At 43.2% G+C, this 16,187-nt stretch overlaps 2 protein-coding genes and 1 long non-coding RNA gene across 4 annotated transcripts; 2 read left to right on the plus strand and 1 right to left on the minus strand.

The window, feature by feature from the left end:
- Positions 1–4,258: 4,258 nt before the first annotated feature.
- Positions 4,259–7,138, minus strand: LOC122024035 (probable pectate lyase 5). Of its 2 annotated transcripts, none has more exons than XM_042582539.1 (4): positions 6,692–7,138; positions 5,676–6,576; positions 5,387–5,595; positions 4,259–4,531 (listed from the first exon to the last, which is right to left on the minus strand). In XM_042582539.1, exons 1-4 carry the CDS (start codon positions 6,823–6,825, stop codon positions 4,315–4,317), a joined length of 1,461 nt encoding a protein of 486 aa, XP_042438473.1. In that variant the 5' UTR covers positions 6,826–7,138; the 3' UTR covers positions 4,259–4,314. The 2 variants fall into 2 exon arrangements, 1 of the variants encoding a protein (XP_042438473.1); XR_006123290.1 differs by having other exon boundaries at positions 4,391–4,531; positions 4,710–5,595; positions 6,692–7,137.
- Positions 7,139–8,090: 952 nt separating this feature from the next.
- On the plus strand, positions 8,091–8,635 carry LOC122023566. The gene is made up of 3 exons (XR_006123168.1): positions 8,091–8,312; positions 8,412–8,491; positions 8,590–8,635. It is a non-coding gene; the product is annotated as an uncharacterized LOC122023566 (long non-coding RNA).
- A 4,837-nt stretch (positions 8,636–13,472) lies between these two features.
- Positions 13,473–15,274, plus strand: LOC122024616 (probable indole-3-pyruvate monooxygenase YUCCA9). Its single transcript, XM_042583270.1, has 3 exons — positions 13,473–14,290; positions 14,393–14,764; positions 14,837–15,274. The coding sequence occupies exons 1-3, from the start codon at positions 13,613–13,615 to the stop codon at positions 15,026–15,028; spliced, it is 1,242 nt and encodes a 413-aa protein (XP_042439204.1). The 5' UTR covers positions 13,473–13,612; the 3' UTR covers positions 15,029–15,274.
- The last annotated feature ends 913 nt before the right edge of the window (positions 15,275–16,187 follow it).

Here is a 16,187-nt window from a genome sequence, read left to right on the forward strand (position 1 = left end):
AAGATTAAGTAAAAGCTTACAAGAAATGCAGTGAAAACCCTAACCCTAACTTCTTCCTCTTGCAATGGATCCGCCTCTTGACTTGGAAAGCCTCCAAGAACCTTCAAGAACTGGCGATCACGTGCTTGTAGAGAGCTGTGGAGAAGCTGGTGAAGAGCTGGAATGAATCGGTTAAGAGATGCCGAAGGAATCGTGCGCCTGCGGCCTTTATCGACGCCAACGGTCGGATCACGATCGATTCGAATGTTCCCAATCGATCGGGGAGGCTTTGGATCGATTCACGGATCGATCCAGAGCGCCTCTGTGCTCTGGGAAAAACGCCTGGATCGATCCATGGATCGATCCAGCGCTTATCGCGCGAAGCAGCCGCGTCCCAATCGATCCCCGGATCGATTGGGACCTCTGGATCGATCCACGGATCGATCCAGAGGCTCTGTTCGCTAGGAAAGGCTTGGATCGATCCACCGATCGATCCAGATCTTGGTTTTTGCCCAAAACCAAGTCCCAAGCCTCTCACACCCAAATCCGGTTAACCTTGACCTGTTGGTATATCATGCCTAGCATCTAGTCACTCCCTTGACCTGCCAGGACTCCCCACCAAGTGTCCGGTCAATCCCTTTGACCCACTTGGAATTTTCACTTCGTGCCAAGTATCCGGTCACTCCCTTGACCTACTTGGACTTCCACCAGATGTCTGGTCAACCTTGACCCATCTGGATTTCCTCATGCCAAGTATCCAGTCAATCCTTTGACCTACTTGGACTTCCCAACACCAGATGTCCGATCATCCTTGATCCATCTGAATTTTCCCTTGCCTGGCTTCACTCACCAGGACTTTCACCTAGTTTCACTCACTAGGGTTTTTCCATCTGCCTAGCTTCACTCACTAGGACTTTCCATCTGCCTAGCTTCACTCACTAGGACTTCCCAGTCAAGTATCCGGTCACTCCCTTGACCTACTTGACTCTTCTTCAATCAATATCTTATTGTCAAACATCTAAACTCAAACCAAGACTCAGCTTGGTCAACCAGGTCAACCTTGACCTGAGGGATGTTGCACCAACATTTAACACCCTGAGATTGTCAGCTCAGGTCATCTTGATAAATAAATATGAAATTAAAATTTTATTATTTTTAATTCAGTAAATTGTCTCTATCTCTAGCAAAAATTGTTACACAAATTGCAATCTTATGAAAGACTCAGAAACTCAATAGCCCTCTTAGCCTCACTCGCTGATGGCTCAACATTATGATAGACTCATCATTCTAACAAACTCAGCATTTCAACAGATTCAGTATTCTAACAGACTCAACATCCCTCTTAGCTCCACTCGATAACGGCTTAGTATTCACATTCTACTAGACTCAACATTATGACAGATTCAAAACCTCATAGATCTCTTAATCCCACACGCTAATGGCTCAACATTCTGGCAAACTTAGAGATTCTGCTTGTTCTCTTGGCCCCACTCACCAATGACTCCGTCTTACGACAGGTTAGGAAAACCTAGCATCGCACTAGCAATGAGACTCTGCCCACCCTCTTGACCCTACTCGTCACTGACTCCGCCTTATGACAAGCTAGGAAAATCTAGCATCACACTAGCGATTGAGACTCTGACCAGCTGCTTGTCCCCACTAGCCAATGGCTCCTCTTTACGATAGACTAGGAAAACCTAGCATCATGCTAGCGACTAAGATTCTGCCTGCCCGCTTGGCCCCACTCACTAATGACTCGCTTTATGACAGGTTAGGAAAACTTAGCATCATGCTAGCAATAGAGACTCTGCCTTCTCTCTTGGACTCACTCGCCAATGGCTCTACTTAACGACATATCAAGAAAATCTAACATCATGTTAGTGATAGAGACTCCGCCTGCCCTCTTAGCCTCACTCGCTAATGGCTCCGCCTTATGACTTAGTCTCAGATCATAGCATCCTATCTCAACCTCAACTGTTAACATCCTTAATGACTCAGTCTCAATCTTGAATTCCAATATTCTGGAAGAATCAGAGACTCATAGCCCTCTTAGCCACACTCGCTAACAGCTCAGCATTTTGGAAGACTTAGAGACTCATAGTTCTCTTAGCCCTACTCACTAACGTCTCAGTATTTCGTAGACTCAGAGACTCATAGCTCTCTTAGCCCTACTTGCTAACAACTCAACATTCTAGCAGGCTCAGAGACTCATATCCCTTTTAGCCCAACTCAATAACGGCTCAGCATTATGGCAGACTCAAAAACCCATAGCCCTCCTAGCTTGGCACTAGCGACTCAGCCTTTTCCAACTCGACCATGACATCTTGGCCTCAACAACTTGACCATGACATCTCGACCTTGGCAACTCAGCCATGACATCTTGGCCTCGTCAACTCAGCCATGACATCTCGGCCTCAACAACTCTGCCATGGAATCTCGAGCTCGACTCGACCAAAACATCTCGGCCTTAGCAACTCGGTCAATACATCTTGGCCTTAGCCTCGGATAACCTTGCATCAGCCTCAAACAACTTTATCTCGGCCTCGAACAACTCAGCCTCAAACTTTACCAGCTCGGCCAAGGGACTTGGCCTTGGCAATTAGGCTAAGATATCTCAGTCATAGCTTTAGACAACCCTACCTTGGCTTTAGACAACTTTGTCTTTGCCTCAAATAACTCAGTCTCAGCCTTTCCTAGTAGGCCAAGGCATCTCAACCTCGACAATTCTGCCTTAAACAACTCAACCTCAGCCTTTCCTGGCTTGGCCAAGACATGTTGGCCTTGACAACTCAGCTAAGACATTTCGGTCTTGAAAATTCTACCTCGAACAACTCAGCTTTAGCCTCAGACAACTCAACCTCAAACAAACTCGCCATCTCAACCTCAATGACCCGACCATGACATGTTGGCCACACAAGACAACTCAGTCTTTCAAGAAGCTCAGTTATCTCAAATAGCTCATCCTTTCTTACTTGTCATCCTGAGATTATCAACTCATCTTTACGACAAACCTGGAACTCCTAGTCCCACACTAGCGACTCAGCCTTACAATAGACCCAGAACTCCTAGCATTGCGCTAGTGACTCAACCGTACGACATGTTCAAAATTTCTAACTTCGAGCTAGTGACTTTACCTTACGACAGACTTTACCTTAGAATCTCATATTCTAAGGTGGAGACTTAGCTTTATGATAAGTTCAACATCTTCCTGTTAGCAAGACCCGTAAGCAAATGACAACTCAACATAGTCAAGTTAGTTGGACTACATCTTTTTCTATTAGACTTGTTGGAGGGGCTTATAATGCGACGGGAATCTACAACCCCACGTGTTCTATATGGTCATGAATCGTGTTGAGCTATCAGTTAAAGTCATGGTGGCCAAGACATCTCTGTCTCAGTAACTCGGCCAAGATATCTTGGCCTCGACAACTCAGCCAAAAACATCTCGACCTCAGCAACTCGACCAAGATATGTCGATCTCGACAACTCAGCTAAGATATCTTGGACTCGACAACTTGACCAAGACATCTTGTCCTCAGGCAAGATATCTCTCCCTCGGCAACTTGGCCAAGACATCTCGGCCTCGACCTTAGATTTCGACATCCTCTCTATCTCAGCATCATTCATGCCTCAGTATCCGGCTTCGCCTATACTCAAGGTCACTCCACGTTGACGTCATTTCCTCATTCGTCCTCGGATCAGACCCACACTAACCTTTATTGATGAGGTTGTTTTGCCTAGAAGAAGCAGATGACGACGAATATTCCAGAACATATAACACTAGATGGATGAAGAAACGGTTTCGTGGTTGATAGATCTAATATCCTAGATTCACTCCTTTAAATACATGATGCCTAGTGAATTGAAAGACAACTAACGACTATCGGATCTGATTCGCTCATTGGATCATACAAGGATGACTGCAGCTATCAAATTCCACAAGATTCTCTTGTCCTTCTCCACTTTCTTTTTCGTGTATACCACCTCAACCAGACTTAACTTGAGCATCAGAGCCACCTACTAGGATATCTCTGATGTCGATCTAATTCTCTGTTGAAATGCATTTAAGGGTTCTTCATCATCCGCACTAGCAATCTCTAGGGAAAGCATTATTTGGTTGTTCGTTGACCGATGGGTTAACCACCGGAACAATCATCTCGTTAACGCATGCTGAATGGACTACTCGTTCACTGTTATCGTTTTCATAGAAACAGACGATTAGCACGTGCACCACAAACAAGTTTGAAAACTCGAGCTCACCTAACTTTCTCGAGCTTGAGCTCTAGATTTTGCTTTTCTAAAGATTGATATTCTATTTAATTGGAAAGCATGAGTCTACAAAGAATGCAAAGACTGTAAAGAAAAGGACAGAACTAGAGATGTAGAAAATAGAGCAACGCAGAGGAAGAGGTTTGGCCTCAGCGACGGCGGCGCATGGCCGGCAAACATCATCCCCAGGTAGCCATACCCTGCTCCATCGCTATCGCCACCGCCTGCCGACGTGGCCGACCCACCGTAGTTGACTGAATTCCCGGTGCCATCTCCGTTGTCCCTGGCCCATTCAAGATACGTTTAACATATACAGATAAAACATAAAACGATAGTTCAACGCATAAATAACAACAGAACAGGAATTGAGAGTTCACAGGATACGCTTTAAACAAGGAAACCAACAAGAAAAGCTTCCAACTTGAGATAGCATTATAGACTCAAAATCCTGTCGGCTTCACCTGTTAATCAACTCCACATTCATCAGAATAGAGAATAGAGAATAGATAGAGACGTGCCTCCAAGAAACAATTATTTGTCCATCCCCATAACTTATGGATAGCTACGAGACACAGAAACAGGGTAAGAGTAGGGTCCCAAGGTGTTTGACTTATGTTGTGTGCACATCTTTGAGGTCACAGGACCACTCAAAGAATGGAAGCCATGCGTGTTGGTACACCTTAAACATGGGTGGAGTCCTCTTCTGATAGTGCAGAGAAATGTCGATGGGGGAAGAAGAGTGGTGCTCGAGGTCAGGGAAAAGGCTGCGAGCTTGGCACGAGAAATGCACAGCATTTCACTGTTCATGCTCCGTAGCCTCGATCCAAGCGATTACTGACTGGTTTTAGGCCCCAACGTAGAATTGAGATTTGAGACGGTTCCTCGTGGATGCAAAAGCTGTTCTGTGTCTGAACGAACAGCTGCTCTGATGCCTTCGCGAGAAGGGCCCACTGAGGAAGGTCCGCACCAGGATGCATGAGACAAAAGGAAAAGGTATGCCGTAGAATCTAATCAAGTAACTGGTGGGGGCTTTTCCTTCGACCGGTTTCGTTGGACCGGGTCCGGTTAAACCGAATCGTTCGTGGATAAAACTTTGCGGGAAGTGGGATGAAGAAAAAGAGGCGCGGCGATTGATTACCTTGGCCCGCCGCCGAGGACGCCGGCGCCCATGGTGAGCTGGTCGATGAGCGTCGCGGACTTCGGGTCGAGGCTCTCCGCCTTGGCGTACATCGCGTCGAGGCCTTCGCCGGAGGGAACGAAGAATGCCCCGTTCACCAGCACGTCCCCCTCCGTCCTCCAATTCCACCCGCTCCACTGGCTCTCCGCTGTGTCCACCCGCTTCGTCACCTGCAATCGCCGTCGTTGACGTCAGTAATCGGCTAGAGAGAAGGGGGAAAAAAGGGATTTTGGGGATGATTTGAGTCTGCCTCTTTGGCGTTAGGGTTTGCGGGGGCGACGTAGCGGTTGCCCTGGCTGTTGATGGTGGGGTTGGCGCTTCCGCCTATGGCGTACATCTCCCAGGCCGTGTAGTCGTTGTTGACGACGTGGAAGTAGCCGCGGCGGCAGCGGGGCATTCGCTGCACCAGCTGCTCGCCGAAGCGATTGAAGGCGATGGTGACCTGCATCCCCGAGTCGGGGAGGTAGTCGTCAGTGTGGCCTAGCAGCATCACCTCGTTATGGTGAGAGAAGTAGTTGTTGGAGATGGTGATCGCGGTGGAACCCATGATGGCGTCGATGAGGCCGTCGGTGCAGTAGGAGAGAGCACAGTGATCAATCCAGATCTGCTTCCCGCTGTATATGGAGATGCCGTCGCCGTCGGAGTGCGTGCGCCAGCCGTAGTGCGTGGGCGACGACCTAACGTTGGCCTCGCCGGCGGGGACGCAGTGGTGGACGTGCACGTTGTGGATGATTATGTTGGAGACGTACTGTAGGGTGATGCAGCCGCCGCCGGCTATGTGCACAACGGCGCCGCGGCCATCGATGGTCTTGAAGCTGTTGACAATTAGCTCTTCATTCAACCGAATGTTCATGTCGCTGGCGAAGGTGATCCAAAGGGGCCCCTCCTGGATGACACCGTAGCGGAGGGTGCCGGGCGGCGGGTTCACAGGGTCGGGGTCCGACGGGTCGGTGACGACGTAAAAAGGGCCACCTTTACCTCCCATGGCTGCGCGACCGAAGCCAATGCCGCAGTCCGCCAGTCGCTGTCGGTCCTCCCGCCAGTCCGTGCCGTAACACCGCCAGCAGTCGTCGATGGGGTTCCCCGTCAGGCATTGCTGCTCCTTTTCGCTCGCCTCCAAGAGAGCGCGCCGCCGGGAGGACTCCACCTGCCTGAAACAATGCCACTAAAAACTTAGCTCAGGGGAATTGAAGCAGAGGAGACTGCATATCGCCTGCTTGAAACAATGTCACTGAGAACTCAAATCAGGGGATACCGCACAATTACCTCTGGACTTCGCGGGCGACAGAGTCTGGGTCGGAGTGGACGTGGGGAAGGAGAAGGAGAGAAGCATTAGGGGCTGGCGACGCGCCAAGGAGAGGAAAGAAGAGGAAGAGAAGAAGGCGGCGGTGGTGAAGCATCCCTGCTAAATTTTGCAACAGACAGAGACAGCTCTACGAGTTGAATTGAGTTGTGAGGAAAATATGGAACGAGATAGCTATTTATAATAACACTGAAGAGGAAAAAAAAAAACTATACAAATTAGATGACGAATAGCTATTTGGTACACTATTGCTATTAGGGTTCTTGGAAAAGGATGAAAAAGATGGCGACATTGATAGGTGAGAACAGAGTGAAGATGAAAGGGAGGAAGAGGAAGAGGAAGAGGAAGGCAAGAAGAATTGGCGGAGAGGGAATCAAAATCCATCCTCTTCTCCACCTCTCCTTCCCATTCCTTGCTTCTCAGATGGAGCAATGCCTCTTTTTGTCTTTTTTTTACCCTAATTCTCATATTAGGTAACAACGACAAAGATAGCAGTTCAGAAAATTCATATATTGATTTTAATTACGGATAATTTACCATGTTTAGATTGCAATTCAAACTATATTTATCATTATTTATATATTTCTTATTACCATAGTTAGCGTAATATGTTACCATATTTATCTTAATATTTTTCCATATATTATTTTGACTTAGATTTATTAGTCTATGATAATTAATTAATTAAAAAATAATTATCTTCTATTTATTCATCTTTCTATTTTTTTTTTCTATATCTATATGCTTAATTCAATTAGGAACTATGTTTTGTTTTAGGAAATAAAAGATTGTGGAAAGCAAGCGGAAAAGACAAGATGGCCATAAAAAAAGTGAACTTTTTTAACACGTGTGTGTGTGTGTTTGTGATTCGGGATTTTGTTGGAAGTAGAGATAAAAGATTTTGGAGAAAATCCTTCGAGCGTTATGGATTGCAGTCTATGAACTGTGAAATAATTCAACAAAAATCTGAGAGTTACTTTGTGGAAGAACATGTGAAGAAATTAAACACGATTCACTGAGTTAAATGAAGGTTCTGTAAAGAAAAAAGTCTTCATTCAATCTACACACACATGATCATGCATGCATTGGTTCAACATTTTTGACATGTACTCATCTCCGGTTCATACAACAAAAATGAAGTAGTTCATCCATTTCATAAAGTTTCAATTAAGTAAGAACTTAATCAGTGTCCTAGATTAATTGGTTATTGAGCTTAACAGTAGTGTAGAGCTACTGTAACTTCATCTAGGCGACTTAAATAGTTCTATCCAACTTGATCTACTTAGATTAGCATTTCAGTTGCTTTCAAATGACTTCAAAATTTGGATTGCATAGTCACGAAGAGATCCCTGTTTTACAATTTCTTTTCCTTAGAAAAAAACATTGGAATTACTTCCTCCGAAGGATGTTTCAAACACAAAAAGAGAACCTCCCTCTACCTATCCTTTTCTCTCATTCAAAAATCTTCTTCTTTAATCTTTTAGCTAAAGGTATAAACTTATCCCCTACATTCCACAAAGCGGCGGCTGACCATTTCTTCACGCTTTTGGCCTTGGTTCATGGAATTATGACAGCAAAATGAAGGTAATTCGAGGCTCTCAAGCCGCTACTTTCCACTAATTGAGGTGTCTGTTGGACCCCTTTTTTTTTTTTGATTGGACTCGTGAGCTTTTTCCTGTGCAGAAATTCTATTTCTCCCATGCGGAGTGATGGATTATGAATGGATGCCATGTCGTTGGATGCATCAAACCTTGGATTAAAAGGTATTTGTTGCATAGATTTCGAGTAATATTGCACCAAACATGACTAAGTTTGTAAAAGTGTAAAGATCAAATTTTGCCATCTCCATTTGCATTGCCAGGCCATTGGACAAAAATGAACAACATTTTTAGAACGTGAAGCTGTTGTCAGGTGAGTCATCAAAGCTTTTTATTTTTTTTTCTCTTTTTATTTGGTCGAAAGGGACTTAAAATGATGCTAGTCAATCTTGATGCTAGTCTTTGAAAAGACTCATCATAGTATTTCCAACGAAACTAATTCAGAATGTTTTACAAAATGTTAATTGAATCTCTGGCAGTGTGTCAGTGCTAGAAATTGTTTCTCTAATGTTCAAGGAAAGAAAATATTTTTGTAACTGATTTTCTCTGTTAAGAAAAAGAGTGAAAAGATCATTGATTTTTCATAAAAAAAACTTGATCATGGCCCCAAGTTTTTGCCGATTTGCGTGCTTGGTGTGAGCCATTTCATGGCAATTGGGCACTGAAATTTTGCTAGCCCTTGCAACATGTGAAAAACTTCAACGAGCTTGCAAGAAATCAAACAGTTGCATCTTTTTCGTCAACAGAGGACAAGAGTTGCTAAATTGCACCATCTGTGCATTGGCTATGAATGAAGAACAACTGATTCCTACTTTCACTAATTCACCATCTGTGCATTGACTAGTATTCAGTATTTTTTACTTTCGTCATACTTACTCCCATCACTTTTTAGTGTCAAACACTTGTACACTAAGAAAGAGAAGTAACAAACTACAAGTAGAAGGCAAGATAAATGATGTCGAAGTAGGAAAGAACTGATCATCTGAGTCTTTCCAACAAATGTAATGGGTTCCAAACCTACAACAAGAGGGATTCTAATTGTATGAAAAATGTCATCCTAATATGCAAAGTAGAAAGGATCATCCAAACTCTGAGATCATAAAGCTTTCATGCCAAGAACCAGTTTGAAGAGCATGCGACATAAAAAAGAAACAAAAGGAATCAATAGAAACTAATAGCAATGGCATTTCAAAAGAGATGATTTATCAGCTATCGAGAAAGAGTAAGAAAGAACTACTTCACTCGTGTACAGATATCATGAAAGGTATCACTTGAAGGAAGATTTCTATGGCCAACATGAAATTACACAAACGTAAAGGAATAATGTGCATGGATAAATTATATCGCGAAACCAGGTTTAGCATCTAAATCATGTGGGATTATAGCCAAGGTTAGTTACTTAAGGAAATTGTTGTTTCTGATAATCAATGTCAACAAATCCTTGAATGTTTAAGTGTGAAAGAATTAGGGTACTGAAACCCTTTTTACTTCAGATTTGGTGAGTATTTATTTTTGATATGCACACATTTTGTCATTGATTTACAAGCGACATCATTTAGTTCCAACATATGCCTTCTTAAAGATTGAAAACAATTCTTCTCTTGTGAATTCTTTTGAAGTATTTATCTCAAAGTTTTTTTTTTAGTTTTAGCCCATTTCTCACAGTTTCATATGATAAACACTACATTAATTTCACATGTCACTTTAAAGAAAGCTACCAAGTCTAAATCTCAACTATTCAAGAACAACTCTAAATTCTAATTTCATATCAGCATCAAATTAAATAAAGAACTTAGATTTTCATGTGTGCACATGTCCATATACCCTACACAAAATTAGAAGACCCATGTTAAGCCTAACAGTGACTTCCATTATGATGTATGATCCACCTCATGTGTTGTACTGCAAAAGACCTGCATATATATTCACACAATAGAAGATCTCATCAACATGGTTCTCTTTGATTTTATCTACTTTCCTTTTTTTTCATTCATTAACAAAACTCAAAATTAATTTACTTCTTTCCACTTGATACCTGATTTTTCAGACCCATTTCAATTTTTTGCTACCATGACTTTTCTTGCTTTCTTTAATGTATAAAACATTAATCTTATATCTTCAAATTCTCAAAATAACACTTAGAAATCTCATCAAGGAAATACATATAAATAAATATTCTTTTTGAGCTCGAGGATGGAGAAGGCACAACAGAGATACTTTTGGACAGTAGAATACAAGTCGAAGAGGATGTTGCTTGGGCGAGGGGAATAAGAACAGTGTCGGTATCGGTGTGGTTATGGGCAGCGGGAATCGCCATGTGTCAGTGAGGATGTGGGGGCCACGAGCCCACACCACACTCACACTCTGCCCTTCCTCTCTGCCCCACCGCAATCGTCCCTACCCATAATTTCGACAATTTTCTTGATAAAATCATAAATGTAGCGTATGAATCGTGCTCATGTTTTCCTTGATTTGCTAGCTATTTTCTTCGTAGAGCACTGTTATCCTCTTCTGCATGACATCCTCGATGACTTCACTAGATCAGTGTGGCAAAGTTGAACAGTGTGGCAGAGTTGTCAGCCCTGGTGTCACATTCTCTTTGCAGACTCAGAGCTGTACTACATCCAAAGACATTCCTCTCCTCTGTATCAAGGCCTGCACATGAGCTGTTTGTTTCAGGGAAAATGACCCACATTCTCAATCATTTCCTTTACTTTCCGTCATTTGAACTGAAGAAGTCAAAACACTTCAGGTGGGAGAGAGAAATTCTGCTAAAAACCAAGAACAGAGGGCTCTGCTTTCACAACCGGCTCAATACGTTTTTCTCAAGTCAAAACAGTGCCAACGGGAGTGACATTTTTTTTTCCCATAAGTTTTTTAGCAACTCCTTTATCTTTAACAGTCACTGAAAGTTGTTAACCAGTCATAACTCCACGTAACTAAAATATTTGGTCTAAAACATGAAATAATGCTGTTTTAGCTCAAAGTAGACGAAGTCCAATGAATCCAGCGTAAACTGTTGGCAGCCATACAGAAATCAATTTTCAAAGGAAAAAAAAAAGCTGCGATTGTTAAATTAAACTATGATAACACATCGATATGCTGAAGGAGTCAGTCCCAAACTGAAATGGAATACGCAACTAGATGCCGGGCAGCACCTTTAAGAAAGAAACAGGAGAGCTACTTCTCGAGGATGATGATCTGGTGCCAATTCAGTATGAAAAATAAGTGACTGATTTAACATGTAGTGAATAAAATGAGAGGTGCAGAATGCAATGAGGGAGGCTCATAATCCAATAAGCACAATCATGACTGAAGGAGATCCAAGAAGAATGAATGATTGTCGAAGTGACTGCAGAAAACGAACTGTTTCCTAATGATTGAACATAAAGTTATCAATTAATTAATATATTTCATTTGTCAAATATCATAACTGCTCGCATCAAATGGACGGCATTGTTATTTAAGTTTCTCCTTGAGTCACGCGATATTTTGATTCAGAAATAATTAGTCATGATTATAAAGATATCCTTTAAATTATGAAGTTCCAGTTCTTCATTATGACTGAGAGTTCTAGGACCATATTGAATTGAAAATGCACATCACTCCATTTAAAAATATTTTTAATATTAAAACGAAGAATATTCCACTGGTCTCTAAAAAAAAAGTAATTAAATTAGATTAATTGATATGTTTTAGAGTATTAACCGAATTGTAATATCAACATCATGAAAAATAGATTGAATTTTAATTTACATCTCAAAAAAACTATTTATTTATTCGAGAGAATAATGTCTGATCGTATCTGTAAATCGAAGAGATGAAAAATTAGAGATGTGGTGCTCACGCTGACCTTCTGTGGATTCTACATGGACCTACAATACAAACTATGTCAGTGTCAAGCCAAGAAAAGGGTCTCTGGCGTTGGCCCTCCGACGTTTAAGTCAGTCACCGACGATGAAATGGAAAGCGGAGCAATAAAAAGATTAGTGTAGCACCAACAGTGAATATCGCATACTTCCACTGATGTTTGGACCCCCTTTTATATAGAGCTCTGGTAGTGCGCGTGCACGCTTTCCAAGGTGAGCATGCTTCTCAAAGCTTTTCCTGAAAAAACTTGTCAGAAAAATATTCCTGACATAGTACCTTAACAGGCCGAGCATATTTCTAAAGTGACAGTAGAAGCTTTCACCGTACGATCTTCTGACAACCATGTCAGGTGTCAATGACACCAACTCCCAAAAGGATATCACTGGATATCAGAAATGTATTGTCAGGGGCGAACGACCGGTGATTCGTCGCCCTGGTGTCTCGGTCGGTCGATTAGAACCTCGATATTCCTTTACGTGTCTGCTCGACCGAAGTTCCACTTTGCCACTGTCAAGATCTGCTACCCGGCCGAGCAGGGTAGCCGCTTGGCCGAAGTTGAACTCTGTTGATGTCATGCTCGGCTGTCTAGCGGAGCAAGGTAGCCGCTCGCCCGTAGTTCCGTCCGCCGATGACAAATATTGGTGTCTTGTCGAGCGGAGAAGCCGCTCGAACGACAGATCGAAGCCCTCTCCCCGGTTGGAGCATGTTTCGTCCGACCAATCAATACAATCTACACATTGATCGTCTTAAACTTTGATCTCCTTTGACTTCCATGATAATAACGAGATGGACCTCCTCATTATCACCACATCAGTGCCCTTTTAAATGAATTAAAATTAATTACCGAGAGCATCATAGATTTCATAAATTCTAAGAGAATTTATGTGTACTTTTCTAAATAATAAACTGATCCCATACTTTATAGTTATTTCAAAAATAGTTAATTTATCGCAATTTTATTATTATTAAAGCATATTAAATTGTCCACGTGCTGCGATATCCAAATATGTATATCACTATTTAAACAACTCTTCACTAAAAATAGATTTATGCAAATTATATACTATACTCTAGTATTAAATTAATATTTTATTACTAAAATAAAATTAGTATATTATTATTATTATTATTAAAAAAGAATTAAAAAAAAGGACAACATATAGCAGTAATACATACTCATGATTTGAAAAGGACCCTTCAGGGCTATTTCTAGCCCTATTTATAGCATTTCCCCACCCAGTCAGGACTGTCATCGGCTAATTTCGGCTCCCCATAACCCACCTCCTTATCAACCTCATTAATAACTCCTCCTTCTCCTTCCTCTTCTCCCAATTAATTTCAATCTCCATTCTCCATTGCCGACAGTTGAAGGAAGGAAGGAAGTAAGGCAAGAGTGTATTGTCAAATATATAAACCATGGCGCCGCCGAACTTAATGGAACAAAATTGTAACAACTACGACGACTTCCTGTCGCGGCCATGCACGTGGGTGAACGGCCCGATCATCGTCGGCGCAGGTCCCTCAGGCCTCGCCGTGGCCTCCGGCCTGCGCCGGCAAGGGGTGCCCTTTGTCGTCCTCGAGCGAACCGACTGCATTGCGTCGCTCTGGCGGCGTCGCTCCTACGACCGCCTCAAGCTCCACCTTCCCAAGCAGTTCTGCCAGCTCCCCGGCCTCCCCTTCCCCGACCACTTCCCGGAGTACCCTTCCAAGGACCAGTTCGTCGACTATTTGGAGTCCTACGCCGCCCGCTTCGCCATCACCCCTCGCTTCGATCACTCGGTGCACTCCGCCAAGTACGACGACACCATCGGGGTGTGGCGGGTCACCGCCGTTGTCGCCGGTGCCGAGGTGGCGGAGTACATCGGGCGGTGGTTGGTGGTGGCCACCGGCGAGAACTCGGAGAAGGTGGTTCCCGAGCTGGAGGGACTACTTGACGAGTTCGCCGGCGACGTGATCCACGTCTGCGACTACAAGTCTGGCGAGCGGTACCGTGGCAAACGCGTGCTCGTCGTCGGCTGTGGAAACTCCGGCATGGAGATCTCCCTCGACCTCTGCGACCACAATGCCTCGCCGTCCATGGTGGTGCGAGACTCGGTACGCGCGCACTCCTCCAATCCTCCGCCATAAAATATTTTAAAATAATATCGAATTAAATTCCATTCGATCTGCGCTAACAAAATTGAATCTTGTCCTCAGGTTCACGTGCTTCCGCGGGAGGTGATGGGGAAATCGACGTTCGCGCTAGCCGTTCTGCTGCTGAAGTGGCTGCCGCTGTGGGCGGTGGATAAAATTCTGCTGCTGTTGGCATGGGCGGTGCTAGGAAACGTCGCCAAATTTGGATTGAAACGACCTTCCGCCGGGCCTTTCGAGCTCAAGAACAAACAGGGGAGGACGCCGGTGTTGGACACCGGCGCGCTAGCCAAAATTAAGTCCGGCGAGATCAAGGTGGTCTCCGGAATCAAGAGCTTCTCGCCTGGAAAAGTGGAGCTCGTCGACGGCCAAATTCTCGACGTAGATTCCGTGATCTTAGCCACAGGATATCGCAGCAACGTCCCACAGTGGCTTCAGGTACTTATTCTGAACTGAACCTAGCTTTTCTGCAAGCTGTAGACACTGAATTGAAAGGCGATCGGTCGACAGGGATGTGATTTATTCAGCAAGGATGGGATGCCAAAGAGTCCTTTCCCCGACGGATGGAAGGGCAACTGTGGGGTGTACGCAGTCGGGTTCACAAGGAGAGGACTCTCCGGTGCTTCTTCAGATGCAGTGAGGATCGCCAACGACATCGGCATGCAATGGCAAGAAGAGACAAACCTGGCAAAGAGGAGATGATGGCACACCTGCATCTTCCTCGCCCCACGGACACAGACAGGTCGTAGATAGATGGAGGCCAAGTTTTGAAGCACGGGTAGATGTGCGTATCCTCTGTAGATAAAACAGTTAGTGAGGACCCTGTTTCCACTTTCCATCCCACTTTCCATCCACTGTAGATAAATGAATTATGATTCAAAAAGAAAAAAAAAAAAGATATCAATAATCTGTAAGATTAAGTTGAATCAGGTTCATCTCTATTCTCATGCTTCTATCAGTGGTTTCCGAAAAGGATGTAGAACTCAGAACTCCTGTACATGGCTAAACTGAAGCATGCATGCAGCCAACCACATGGCTAATTAAGGCCCACCAAATCGTTAGCTCCCGAGATTCCATCGTGGCTGGTGTTCCACTAAAATTAACAGTAAGCAAACTGTTCAAACCATCATCTTTAATTAGTCTATTCTGATACTCATAAGTCTTTTCGGAGGCAGGAAAGAAAGCACCTACATTCTACTTCTTCTTCGTCTTAATTCTGTCATTCCAGTCTGTCTCAGTGATCCAGTGCATAGATGCAAAATAGGAGTCTGAAATGTCATGGTGTCCGATACTAGTAATCTTCTGTTGGGTAGACAACTCACTGCCAGATTGAACTAAGCAGGGTTTTTTGCCTTTGTCTGTTCCTTTCTGATTTTACACTACTGGAAATTTCCAACAGTGGTGATCGCCTGTCACTGTTTTTCAAGTTGTCATAATTATGCATTTTGCTTATTTTTCATGAACCTAAAGTACTCTGAGTGGGCACTCTTCTCCTTTATTCCCCACGATATAAGGAAATATATAGATTTTGCAGATCTTGAGAAAGATGTGCAATTGAATTGGGTGCCAACCGATACATTGGTAAAAAAAGTTGTTTAATTTTTAATTTGACAAATAGAAGCATTCAGTTAAATTTTTCATATTTTTTTTTTAAAAATTGATGGACTAGGACAGTCCTAGAAAATTAATAAACTTAAATAATTTACAATTTTTTTAAAAAATAAGGATTTAACTTTATACTTAAATAATTAAAATTTAAAAGTTTTATATTTTTATATTTTTAAAAAAGATGACTATCAATCAATTAATACTTATTTCTTGAAATATAGTTAAATTAATTCTTCAAACAACTTGTTATAAC

This window comes from Zingiber officinale, chromosome 9B (genome assembly GCF_018446385.1).
Source record: "Zingiber officinale cultivar Zhangliang chromosome 9B, Zo_v1.1, whole genome shotgun sequence".
NCBI lineage: Eukaryota > Viridiplantae > Streptophyta > Magnoliopsida > Zingiberales > Zingiberaceae > Zingiber > Zingiber officinale.